The sequence below is a fragment of the Conger conger genome, chromosome 15 (genome assembly GCF_963514075.1).
Source record: "Conger conger chromosome 15, fConCon1.1, whole genome shotgun sequence".
Taxonomy (NCBI): Eukaryota; Metazoa; Chordata; class Actinopteri; order Anguilliformes; family Congridae; genus Conger; species Conger conger.
The window spans coordinates 24178245-24192316 of record NC_083774.1 but is presented as its reverse complement, the minus strand read 5'-3'; the positions used below and the strand labels follow the sequence as shown (position 1 = coordinate 24192316).

The window sequence follows — 14072 nt, the reverse complement described above, 5'->3', positions numbered from 1 at the left end:
CTGTCCCGATCAGCTATTGATATTTCAGCACGAGGTTCAGGGGGGTTAACAGAGGGGCATTGATCAGATTATAAATAGTTAATATGGCCATATAGCGTTCCACCACTTACCTCAGACTACTGCTCAAATATATCAGACTGTTTGTATACACAGTCTGCTCTTACTGACGCGTGTGTACTCAACAAACTCGCTCCATTTAAGGACAGAGTGCAGGATAATGTGTGTGTATGTGGGGTGGAGATAGGGGGGTGTTAGGGACGCAGTATATAATGAAATTCTACTTGCCTTGCTATTTGCTCAAAGGGCTATTTCAGCTTCGCCTATCTGCCATTTTCGAGACAAAGTTTAAACAAATAGTGATTCCTGTTTTAGTTGCTAATTATTTGCGACGCAGGAACGATTCCCGGTTACTGCAAAGTAGCATCCCAGATTTTAAATATTTACGTCTTTAGTTGAGGACGGAAATTGATTTGTATGTCCACCAGAAGCTGCACAGATGGCCACGTAACGTGATAAATCCCGTTATATCTTTTGACATCGATTTCTTTTTGGCTAGGATATTCCTTTTTATTTGTGATTTCTTTTTTTTTCTTTTTTTACTTACTTTTACTTTCTTTCCGTTCGCTTTTGTTAATCTATGTGCCCCTGTTTTTTATGAATATATTCAGGAAATATAAGGTGACATTAGCACATGTTGGAGAGAATTGCCTGAATTAATTGCGTAGCCTATCGAGATCCCATCCCACTTTGCATCTCCCGCTGCATGATGAACTAGTTTTAAAAGCACTAGCCTACGACCTACAGCGCAAATCATTTTTATTGAATAGGCTACAACACCGATTATTTAGTCTTCGAAAACATGCCCCATTTTTAGAAAATTCTATTTCGATTTAGTAAGCTAGTTGTTAAAGAGGCTTATTTTATTCAATAAAATTATCATTTCCCACCTTACCTGTGCCGTTCGACTGGGGAGATGCGGTTTATGCATTTACTAAAAACAACAAAACAAAAAGCACGTCATTCTGACATCTAAACAGACCCTCAAATAACTTCTTAAATTCTACTGTAAAAAAAAATAGGTTATCTAGACTATTATAGTGTTCTTTTGTGTTTTATATGTTGTATTTTCTCGAGTCCCATAAAAAGAAGATCACAAGCTGAATTTTAATTGTCTGTATGACAGCAGTGACTGTCGTTTCCTCCGGTCCCGAAGGCAAACAGTTAATGTAAATATGCTGGTGCTAAGTGGGTGTGCCTTGCCATTATTTTAGCTGTCACTTGCTCAGTGCGGAGCGTCTTCAGTGAGGACTGACGAAGAGGCCAGGACTACCATGTGGTCACTCTCCTTCCGCTCTCCACACACGGTGCGAGAGTCGAGCAGGATGGAAGTCCACTCGTTGCACTGAGCGCGAGGAATCAGAAGGAAGACGCAATCGGACCGTGCACCAAATCAACGCACAGGATTCAAATACCACCTTATACGTTAGACATTGGATTATTCCTAATAGTGCCCGATTTTCTCGAATAAAGGTAAGATTCTTTACATGCTGAGTAACCGATAGCATCATTCCATTCCTTCTTCTTGCCGAAGTGATGCTGTCACCGCGTATCTGCGGGTGGCAGCTATAATATATTAATTTCTACAGATCACAAATGGAACTCTTTGAGATTATTTTGTCTATCAAAGGTTTGTCCTGTATTTTTCGATGAGAATGTTCCGTTTTATGGAACGTATTTCCTTACAGAGAAAGGAAACAACCCATTTAGGGAAACGGTCTGGTGTTCCATTGAGCCAATTAAAAGATTCGCAACTTAACGTATTTTAATGTAGTTAAAATGAACAGTGGTAATGTAATTTCGAATGTAGGCTACAGCATTGTGGGTTGAATGTGGATATTTAACCTGTGCATTCTGTAACTTTTCTGCATTATCCTTTTTTTTTACTGAATGTTGGTTTAGTGGCTTCAAACAATGCGCATTATAAAAGTCTGGAGTTTATTAGCAGTTCCAAGAAGCATAGGCTAAGTGAATACACGTAATTACAATGAAAGCAGCTTAGTTGATGTTCTTCTCTTTCTTAAGTGCATTGGCGAGGCTAAACGTATATTTCCCTTCTGGTCTTTTACGTGTTAGCATCTTAAATGGCACGGTTAAGTAATCTCCTCTGATTCTGAGCCGGCCTAAAGACATTAGGAAGAGGTCCAGTTCCGTACAGATAATGAATCGGATTTACAGATGGATAGTTTTTCTGGGTTCGATATTCGAGCCAAGATCGAGAAAGTAAACACTGAATGACAGACAGGACAGAAAACATTCGTGTGAAAATTGGACAGTGAGAGTGAAATTAATTATCGGCTATGTTTTCAACACCTTCAGGATTTTGTTTTCACTAATTAGGGAGATATTTCCATCGTATGAAGGCCTTAATCTAAATCACTTCGTTTTTATTTGGATTAAGGGAGCCAACCACAAAATCCAAAGAAGGATTGGAGGTAGCCTAATCTTAAATCCCTGAATGTATTTAAAATGCGACGATAGGCCGTTACTAAGCTAAAGTGCATACAATGCCCGTCAACACATTATTTCAACAGCTCCCAATCATGTCTTGTGAGGAATTTTCTTCTTCTTATTATTATTATTATTATTATTATTATTATTATTATTTTATTATTATTATTAATATTAGTTAGTAGTAGTAGTAGTAGTACTTATAATAATAATAATAATAATAATACTAATAATAATATTATTATTATTATTATTATTATTATTATTATTATTATTATTATTATTATAGCTAAAGGTAGTAATAATGCATATTACTAGGCCTACTACTACTAATAAATAATAGCAATATTGTTAATAATAATAATAATAATAATTACAATTATTTTTAACATTATTTTTTATTATTCGTAGTAGTAGCCTAATAGTAGTAGTGATTGTTATAGTACAGTGGTAGCTACTTTAATCGCTAGCGTATGATACTTGATGGTGCAATTGTGTAAGTTGCTAATTATTTTGCATAGGTTTGCATTGTCATTGCAATTAGGCCTCATTTCTATAACTTATTGTTAATAACATATTCAAGTAACAAAGGCTAGATCTATCACCGGTCAACGCCACTTAAAAAAAAAAAAAAAAAAGCCTACTGCTTTCGCTTCACACTGCGCCCACCAAAAATCGCCTTAACTGAAGAATGTGAAGTCTCATCTGGTTGAAAATACATCTCAAACATTAACTTCAATATTTTCGTCACAATTCGCAGACTTCCAGGAATGGAGTCGATTCCCTGTCAGCTTCCGGCGGGACGAGATTCCAGCTCTTCCCCCAGCTCCAAACAAGAACTTCAGCCGTATTCTGGCACCAGTTCCCTTAAACCAAACCAAGTCAGTGAGACCGCGTTATACGGAGTACCCATTGTTTCTTTGGTAATAGACGGTCAGGAGAGACTTTGCCTGGCGCAAATTTCCAACACCCTCTTAAAACACTACAGCTACAACGAGATCCACAACCGACGCGTTGCTCTTGGAATCACTTGTGTGCAGTGCACCCCAGTCCAACTCGAGATTCTGAGGCGTGCGGGGGCGATGCCCATCTCTTCACGGCGCTGCGGAATGATCACCAAGCGCGAGGCCGAGCGGCTCTGTAAATCCTTCCTTGGGGCTCACAGCCCTCCCAAACTACCTGAAAATTTTGCATTTGATGTATCCCATGAATGCGCTTGGGGAAGCCGTGGCAGCTTCATACCAGCCAGATACAATAGCTCTAGAGCTAAGTGCATTAAGTGCACCTATTGTAATATGTATTTTTCTCCAAATAAGTTCATTTTTCACTCTCATCGTACACCCGAGTCAAAATACACGCAGCCAGACGCCGCTAACTTTAACTCTTGGAGGCGCCATCTCAAGCTAACCGACAAAAACTCGTCGGACGACGTGGCCCACGCATGGGAAGATGTAAAGGCAATGTTTAACGGGGGCAGCCGAAAGAGGACGCTGCCAATGAGTGAATCTGAGAGAACATCCCCCCTGAAGCCACAGGGCCCTAGTAACATTCCACCCAGGGTTTCGCCGGAGGTCCCACACAAAGCCTTACGCTGCGAAGAGGACCGAGGTAGCCTGAGTCTAGCAAACGGCGTCCGCAGCTATCCTGTCATCCCTGTGCCCAGCAAGAGTTTCGGGATGCTGCAGAAAATACCGCCGCCGCTGTTTCCACATCCCTATGGATTTCCGGCTTTTGGATTGTGTCAAAAGAAAGACGACGGCGTCGGACTGGGAGAACAAAACAAGACCAACCTGTCAGGTGTGTTTTGGCCAGGCCCTAAAGACAATGTATACCCTTCGTTTCCGATGTTCTGGCCTACAACAGGCAGCCTGCCCATGCCACCGTACCCACAACCACAACCGAAACCACCCACAGAGCTTTTGGCCACACGGCAGGCCGAGTTAGACATGTCCGAGCAGAGTGACCGAAGCACTAATACACCAAAGGACAGTCTGATGGACAGCGAACGCTGTTCCAGCACTCAGTCCACTAGGAACGACGAGGACAAATCCGGGGACGAGACCAGGTCTATGGAAGGGGTCTCTACCCCAAGGAAGATAAGTTACATCTCTGCTTTCAGACCAGTTGTTAAAGATGCCGAGAGCATAGCCAAGCTCTATGGGAACAGAGATACGTACAACGGGGTCCGTTCGGGCTACCTGTCCCCAGATTTCATGAGTGAGAGTTCTAGTTATAGGTCCGTTTCCCCAGACGTTGATAGTGCGGAAGAGCCCGATGTTGATGTGGAATCCAATCGGGTACAAGAAGATGAAGAATCTCTGCAGCTTTCCGTGGAGGACCGCCAGAGCCCACCAGCCCTGGCTCTTTCTGAAGCAAGTCCAGAAAAGAGTCAGGAACCAGAGGCCGAGTCCGTTCCCACACCACAGGACCCACAAAGAGTGAGTTTTAGCGAGACGGGATCCCCGGATGAAGAGAGGCAGAGCGAGCAGGTGGCAGAGAGCAATAGCAATCCACCTGTGTACGAAGTAAGTGTGACGTTTATGTCATCTTTCACTAGAAACAAAATGCATTTATATTGGACTAAGAACGAACAATTATGTGGAATACAATAAAATACAACAAAAAGCGTATTAGTAAATAGTTTGACACTGGAAATGAAACATAAATACAAATATTTATAGATCTAATAATATGAAACAGCACCAGTTTAGCGTTTTTATTTTGAAATCATATTTTTTATTATATGTATCATATTATTGTATAATAATACTAATACTAATATTACTAATACTTATTATTTTGTATAATATTAATAATAATAATAATTATTATTATTGTTGTTGTTGTTGTCGTTGTTGTTGTTGTTGGTGTTGCTACATTGATTAGAAATACATAGCCTATTTTTGTTGTTTGTGTGAGGAGTGATGACGTCCATATTCGTAATTTTTATAGCCAGACTACAAATTACACGGAGATTAAGGCAACACATATTTATTCTCAGAGCACATTAGATCTGTAGGCCTATTAGTTTTATTAAAATCTAGCAGGAAAATAATGCACTTACAATCTTCTTTAGATGAGGGCAGGGCGAAATTGAACCATGCGATTTGAAAAGCTGCCATTATCTGCTAATGAATTCCATTCATTTTATTTGGAGAGCTCATAATTATGTTTATTATAAAAACTGGGCCCAAAATACAATTTTAATTTGGCCTTGAGACGTTTTCTGAATTCTTTGGAAGTATTCAGCATTCAAAAAGAGCAGCAATTTAGGACAAACTGGCATTATTACATCGGTATTATGCGCTCAGATGTGCGGAATTAGAGAACTGCGGATAATTACATTTAATTGCCTGGTTAATTTTACAGGTGTACACACATGAAAGGGATGATCTCATGCAGCCATTGAACGCCCCATCTACCTTCGGATCAACAACCAATTATCAGTGCGGCCCACTGGAATCCAACGGTGAAAAAACTCAATGTTCCATTTCTTTATCGTACAAATAGTATATTATATAGGCCAAATAACATATACACATTATACATAACGCATGTTATATATTGGTGTGTGTGCGCGTTTGCGTGTTTTATGGCACTGTTTGCAATGTAACGGTCTTGTAAAAATTAAAATTTCTTGATTATAATATTCTAAAGATGTAGCCTATGTCTTCGAATGAACAGTTATTGATCGAAGCAAGGAAGATACACCGTCTACAGTTGAGGAGAGGGAGCCTAAGAAATCTTATCAGGGTGATGGCAGTAAGGAAGGCTCGCTGGAAGGAGGTAGGTCGTTATTTCACTTGGATTTGTCACTGTGTGTGCGTGTGCGTGTGCGCGTGCATGTGTGCGTCTGTGTGCGCGCGCGCCTGGGTGTGTGCGCGCGTAGTTCGGCTACATACACTTGCTCACGGTCATTTTTGCGTTTCGTTTATTTTTCCTCATTCTTTTCGGATCAGGTATTGTTTAGGCTATATTGCGATTGAGCCTTTCAGAAATTCAGTAATTTCAAATTAGTCTTTGTATTCCCTTAATATGACGCGAATATAAGGCGCCAAGTTTTGCTTGAAGGTGTTGTGTGTGTGTGTGTGTGTGCAGGAGAGGAGGGGGTGCGCAGCGAGGTCCGCAGAGTCCCTCTTATTGAGAAAGACATAGAGAAAATGGCTAAAGGTAAGGATACCATCCGTTAACAATAATCAGCCGAAATTATCTTCACTGAAAAAAACATTTGACCTGCTCATTTTGCTCTGTAAAGGCGCTATCATAATCATCTAGGACTACCGTTAATATAGTGACCAAAAAGTGTTTTGACTTTGGCTTAGATTTCCAATTGGAAGAGCTATTATTTTCTAACAATTGCGAGAATTATCTATCCAATGCCAGAGCATTCCCACAAATATTGGCCTACTTTCCTCGATCCCCTTTTGGGACAGAAAGTTATTCATAAATAACTTATATTATGAATAAATAAATGAAACTGAGTAGAAGCAAAGTACATGGATATCAATACTCACCAGCATAATACTTAATTGTGCTTAAACTAGATGTTGGTAGATTACGCAAATAAATGATAGGCCTACAGATCAGCTTCTTGTGAAGTGTTAAAAAGGCAGATATTCTCCTCTGAGATGAACAGTAATAGTTTACCACATTTTACCACATTTTGTTGCCAGATTTAACTCTTCACGCTTTAGTCAATAGGCTGCATTCTGACATTCACATTAGCCTAGCCTACCTGTTATGTCGAACCCGCCTGTTGAAATACATGGGGTAGAGAAACTAAATGTATCCCAATGCTACTCTTCACTCCACAAACCAATTCTTGGTTTTGTGACATGACAGTAATGTATGGAGGCGTTACATTTTCGTTTCACGTGCATCGGCCTAATTATGAGAATAAAATAATTAGAATTAAAACTGCTATGAGACAACACGTGTACCCTATATATAAACCAGTGATTTATTGAATAGACATACCGAGATTGAACACCGGATATTTATCATAAATGTGTGCACTGCACTATCTTCAGCTGTCAACTTTAGATACCAAACTTTGCAATTCGAAATATGCCTTGTCCACTGAAATGACTTTGTTAGCTCTCAGATGCAAGGATGAAGTAAGGTTATTCAAGAGACCGGACAGGCGTGAGAGTGACGTCATCTTATAGGTCACTCCTTCCAGGGGTGTCCTTGTTGCCATCGTTCAATGTTTGGCAATTCGTGTTCGAATGCGCTCAACCGTGGAGATAACCATATACAAGTTACAAGATAGAGTAACTGTAACAACAGCTCAACGCCAGATTTTCCGATTTTACGCTTCCAGGGTATCAACTTGGAATGGATGACCATCTATTACTTTAATCCAATGGAGCTTTAGCTGTCATGTTCAGTCACCCTGCATGTAACTCTGAAGCACTAGGGTACTTGATACTAGCATGATTCAACTAAAATAAGCATGCGTCAGCCTATTAGCCTACAAACGGAACATTGGCCACCTCGGCAATATCCTATAAAACAACAGACTAGCTAAGCTATATTGTAAGATAGCAGGCCAATTCATAGAAACCTGGTGATAGACTTATCTTTCACTGGCCTAGTATTTTGGAAATTTTTGTGAATATTTTTAACACAGCTTTGCCTTAGTATTTCAGTTAATTGGATCATGCCGTCAGTAAATAAATTGCGACTATTTCAATTATCACATTATGACATCCTACAGCGTCTTTTGAAAAATTCTTACAGCACCAAATTATTATTATTTTTTAGCATGAATTATCTTTTCAGGCAAAATGTCTGTGACGCAAATTCATTGCTTTTAAGTAAAAAATCCAATGTTTTACACGTAGACTATGATGAATAACAACATTTAATTGATATTCAACAATAATCCTGCATAGATCATTTTCACCCTGGGGCAATAAATACAGCGCGACCCCGTACTTGAGGAAACAATAGGGGGTGTTTGCAGCCTACACAAACACTTTCCAGCAATACATAAAATAGCCTAATTAAAAAGGCTATCGCATTGATATGTATTTGGTAGCCTAATTATTTAATCAGTGGTTATAAAAACTATAATTAGCTTAAAATAATAATTGTGGCTTATATTTGGCTTACATTTTTTTCGAAATATCACAATCTTTCCAAAGCGAACATTAGCCAATTATTTTATAGAAATAGTGAAATTACTTTTCGTTGTCGCTCCATCCTAAAGCTTTGCGATCCTTTGAATCGCTCTCTGAAGCTGTGTCTGATTTCTTGCAGATGAATTGCAGAAACAGCTCGTGGAACAGGTGGAACTCAGGAAAAAGTTGGAACGTGAATTCCAAAGTTTGAAAGGTATATATAGATACTTTGGAATGGTTATTAAAACATGCGAACGACTTTGTATGTATAGTTTTATAAGCGCAGAAATGAACATTTATAAATTATTATTAAAAATCGTTCTTTTCCAGTCAACTGTCGGCTAGGCCTATATACATTGAACTTGTGTCAAATGTAAGTCGCCCTGCAAATAAATATATTTTGGTAATTTAATATATTAATTCTAAATAATAATATAATATATAGTAGCCTAATATATGAAATCTAAATAAGATGCCCATGTAATTTCCACTGCGTATACAGTAATTATAGTAATACAGTCGTTCAGTTGCCAAGCCTTTAATCTACACTTTAGACACTTACAAATAACTTGTCTTTGCCCGTTTGAACGTGGAGCGTTTAAAATAACGTTTGAACACCTCAATGTTTGGTGTTCCAATTGCTCCACAGATAATTTTCAGGATCAAATGAAAAGAGAGCTCTCGTGCAGAGAAGAAATGGTCCAGCAGCTTCAGATTGTCCGAGGTGAGCCACGCGCACTCCTCTCGTCGGCGATCTATTAGCCGGTACTATATATAGCTGTGTGTAAACTTTTAAAAAACGGCTCATACCAATTTTAGTGTACAGCTACACTAACTTTTTTTTCAAAGCTAAGTGTGCGTTAAAATGTTTTGGTGAAGGTTATTAATCGCTTTGGACATTGTTTATATACATTTTGTTTTAGCCAAAGCAGTCTTACGGCAGAGCATTCAAATACAATACGGTGTCCTATAGGCTATTATCTTGGACTTCTTTCTTATCATGCATTTTGTGAGAAATACAGGAAAGGCGGAACTTCATTTTGCAAATAAATAGCCGTCGTGCTTGGAGGCATATTTTCAGAAAAAAATAAACCATAATAATACATATTTATCACTGTCAAGATTATGGTAGGAAATTACAACCTTACTGTAACTGTATTACACGAATGGTCATCTGAACCTCCACAGCAAAAATATACCTTTAAAATGTATATAATCTTACACGTATCGCATATGATGGTGATGTTTGCATTTTTTACTTTATTAGTGTCGTTGTACCACAGCATATTAGGAGATGCGTAGAAAGTATTAGGAGAACCATACCACATCACAAATTGTACTGAAGCAACAGAACGAGTGTAAACAAAATATATCAGTCTTGCATGGCCAGAACAAGTCCATAAACTCATATATACGTATATTAGCAATAGGACTTGTATTATTTCTCTTCATTACCTAGTTTTCTTTTTTTCGTTCTTGCTCAGACACTTTGTGCAGCGAATTGGACCAGGAGAGAAAGGCCCGTTATGCTATTCAGCAAAAGCTAAAAGGTAATTGATCTTTTCAAAGAAGAAAATGCGGTCCATTTGATGTTCATTCTACTGGATTGAGATGTGACTGTGTCTGCACAATAACGCAACTCCGGCCCTTGAAAAGTGTCATTCATTCGGGGAGGAGACCCGCTGCTAATTTATTGTTTAAAAGTAGATGCTGATGGATGCTTTTATGTTGGCGCACGTGACCATTCAAATGCATAATCTAGGGAAAGGACTATGTCGTGATTGCATTTCTTAAAATGGAATTGGCTTGGGCCTAGCGTGACATTATGCAATTATCCAGAGTACGCACATATCATAAGTAAGTGGTTTAATGCGATATAGTGATTGAATGAAAAGCTGACACAATACAAAACACTTACCACGTGCTATATAAAAATGTACTTGCACAGACAACAGTAAAATAAGTCATAGCAATGCTATTGTAGTAGAACGAGTATAGTTTTACATGTAGCCTGATGCCATTGGTCAATTAGATAATGTACTGTACAGAAATTGCGACCTTTATTCGGTAATATTTAGAAAACCTTTGAACCTTTGAAAACATTTAAGGCGCTAAGCTATATTCCGTGAAACAAATTTTGCGGCTATGCACAGTTCATAAGATGGTTCATAGTTTTTTTGGGTGAGCTAGTAATGGAAATAAAACAATGTGTGTGTGTGTGTGTGCGCGCGCGCGTGCGTGTGTGTGTATGTGCGCGCGCGTGCAATTGTGTGCGTAACGCAAGTGTGTCGCTGTTTTTTAAGTGATCCATCCACTTTCTCCCTAGAAGCTCACGACGCACTACACCATTTCTCGTGCAAGATGCTAACCCCGCGCCACTGCACTGGAACTTGCTCTTTTAAACCTCCTCTACTGCCACCGTAACTCTTCCGCTCCGAATCCTGAACCCGTGACATCATACTCCACCCATAGGCGCGGAACCTGACCTGATCTTGGAACATTGAGAAGAACCGTCCTGTGGACTATTTGCGTTGGCATGGGCAAATTCTCTTGTACAGTTTGCCCCGCTATCTAAGAACTGGTGATGAACAGCCGCCCTGTGAACTTGCAGATGCTACTAATATCTCTCTGAAGTGGACTAATTGGTTGATGAAAAACATGCATTTTAGAGAAACCTTACTACTGCTGAATTGAAATTTTCAGTCGATTGACAGTAATAAATTCAATACAATACACTGACAGGCTTGTGTATATATTGTAGATTGTTAATATAAAGTTCTAAAGACCTCTCGGAAGCGATTTTATATGTTCCTCTGAAGACATGACCATCAACTCTTTAGATATCATCGATATATATTATGTGGCTATGTGCAATGGATATACATGTATACTGTGATACTTTTGTTAGTGAAATGGTACCTTATCTCGATTTATTTAGTAGTTTTATTACTTAATTTATGTATGTATTTTTACATTTTTAATTTATTTTTCGTTGTTGCTAAACTTTGTTGTTTGCTCTTATCTGGAACAGTTAACTTTGTAAAATATTGATGTAAAGCACTTTAAACAGGCATCCCTATTGACCTATATGTGTAATAAAAATCTTGTTTGGCAATTACATTTATTAAAATTCTCTTTAAGAAATTATTATTATTATTATTATTATTATTATTATTATTATTATTATTATTATGTAACTTCCAATTGTTTATAAAGTGATTGTTATTTTTTATAATAAGATTAATACTCATTATTATTATTATTATTATTATTATTATTATTATTATTAATAATAAGAATAATATTAATATTATTTTTGTTGTTGTTTTTTGCTGGTGTTAGTGTTGTTGTTTGTGGTGGTGTGGTAGTAGTAGTTGTAGTAGTAGTAGTAGTAGTATTAACGCCACCACTGAAAGTACAACTCGTGGCTACTAGGCAACTGCTGCATAGACAAATTAAGAATGACAGACATTACCGATATGTAAACTGGAGGTTGCAGGACGTCACACAGAAAAGAAAATTTGTGTCCTCTGTTTCTGTACATTCAAAATTATTACATCACGTCGACTGTCTCGGTGGTCTGAGAGTGTTGGAGAGTGTTCATTATTTTTGCAGGACAATTTAGTAAGCATTCATATAAGGCAACAGACCTGCAGTAGGCCTAAGCTATAACGATGAGCTGGTAAGAAGAAACTGAACCGATGAAACGCTGAGTAAATTATCTGGCCACATAAACGCAAGTATTAGGCTACCCAATTACGCAATGATTTTGTGTGATTGAAAAATAGTTTTACGCAATCTGGGAAATTCATACATTTCTGCTAGTTCCTGAATGTCCACTCTGAATTGTAGCCTATCAAGTCGTATAAAATTTCACTGTGGCCGTACACTCCTGCTTTCTCAGTTTCCAGTTAAATAGCCCGTCTATCTAACTTAATCACAAACACTGATTTATACTTTCTGAGTCTCACTTCTGTGAAATATTCAGCCTTCCTGTAATAGGCTATAGCTACTCACAGTAACCGATAAATCGGTTAAGGAACGTACCAACGTGCGCGAATTTACTGCCAATGTGGTCCATTGAGTGAATGACAGGTCTTGATAATGTAAGCCGCATTTCTTCATACCCACTGTAACTACCCTTAACATATTGTAAACATTTCAAGCTTGTTTGGGAGTCCAAAAAGGCCACCAAAACATCAAACATGCTGAAACGGACCAGACGCTCTGGTTAAGTATGTTGAGTTAAGCCATCTAGATGATCTGGAATTCCCACTATAAATGTAGTCTACTTTCTTATTTCTTATTGTAGGACAATACAATTATGTATATCATGTATTAAGTCGTGTATTGCAATTGTCAGAATGACATTATTTCCATGTTGCACATAAAATAGATTCCACAAATTTAGAAGAGGCACTTGTTTGAGGTGAAGGAGAAAAAGTATGGTCTCACGCAAAGGAAATGTCCAGAATGAACAGCCGGTTACGGTCACACTGGAGGCGCCTGGATGATCCGTGAAGGTAAAACCGACTTCTGAGTAGCCTACATAACAATCGGCTCTTGGTGATGTAGGTGGAATAGGCCTATGTCTCACCCACCCGTAACTTGGCGGATGGCCCATACCTGTCCATCCCAATAATAATATAACCATTAGGCAGTATTAGCTCTAGATGCGCATTTACCCGAAGCACGGTACGAAATTTTATTTGAAAACAACAATATTGATCTTACAGAGCTAACACTAAACATAGGCTCTGTTAGCCTATTAGCTCTGTTAACTAGACATAAACCTAGTCTTAGGCTATCCTGTGCGGTCATTTTGACATTTTAAGATGGCTAAATCACTTACTGAGTTAGTAGACCGGGTGTTTGTGAGGGAAACTCAGCACTACAACGCCAACACGATTTCCTCATGTCTGATATAAGATGTAATTTAAAAAACATCAACCTTTTAAAATAGTTATCACATCTAGCCTATTTGTTGAAGCATTTAATTTTATGAAGGCGTAGGTGACAGACATACCGTTGAATTTAACTGCCAGTTCAGCTTCTCCAAACTTTCTAAAGCATTCCTCAGGTTGATATAAATAAGGAAATCTGTGAAACTTGTGTGTTCCCCTGTTAAAAGCGCAAGTGTGCACGTGAACATAGTGGACTTTGATAATTTTACAGCTGTATAATTGTAGTTTCGATAAATCAAGTTTCCATGTCAATGCTGACTCACTGATTACAAACCATCTCACAACATTCCTTTTCCGACCACAGGACGGACGGTGTTTTTTGGTACCTTTTGATCCAATACAAGAGCGACATCTTCTGGACAGACGTATGAACAGTAGGCTAGGCAATGAAAAATATCTTGCCATCATTGAAAAAGTAATATATTTGTGTTACATGATTATTACGCATCCTTATGTCTCTGGCCTAACGTTGGCA

General features: G+C 38.5%; 1 protein-coding gene across 2 annotated transcripts; it reads left to right on the top strand.

Moving 5' to 3' along the window:
* Window positions 1-1477: 1477 nt before the first annotated feature.
* On the top strand, window positions 1478-11735 carry skor1b (SKI family transcriptional corepressor 1b). Of its 2 annotated transcripts, none has more exons than XM_061221859.1 (9): window positions 1478-1530; window positions 3269-5033; window positions 5878-5977; window positions 6193-6294; window positions 6607-6678; window positions 8773-8847; window positions 9283-9357; window positions 10118-10183; window positions 10963-11735. In XM_061221859.1, the coding sequence occupies exons 2-9, from the start codon at window positions 3279-3281 to the stop codon at window positions 11055-11057; spliced, it is 2340 nt and encodes a 779-aa protein (XP_061077843.1). In that variant the 5' UTR covers window positions 1478-1530; window positions 3269-3278; the 3' UTR covers window positions 11058-11735. The 2 variants fall into 2 exon arrangements, with proteins under 2 accessions (XP_061077843.1, XP_061077842.1); XM_061221858.1 differs by having other exon boundaries at window positions 10960-11735.
* Window positions 11736-14072: the final 2337 nt, after the last annotated feature.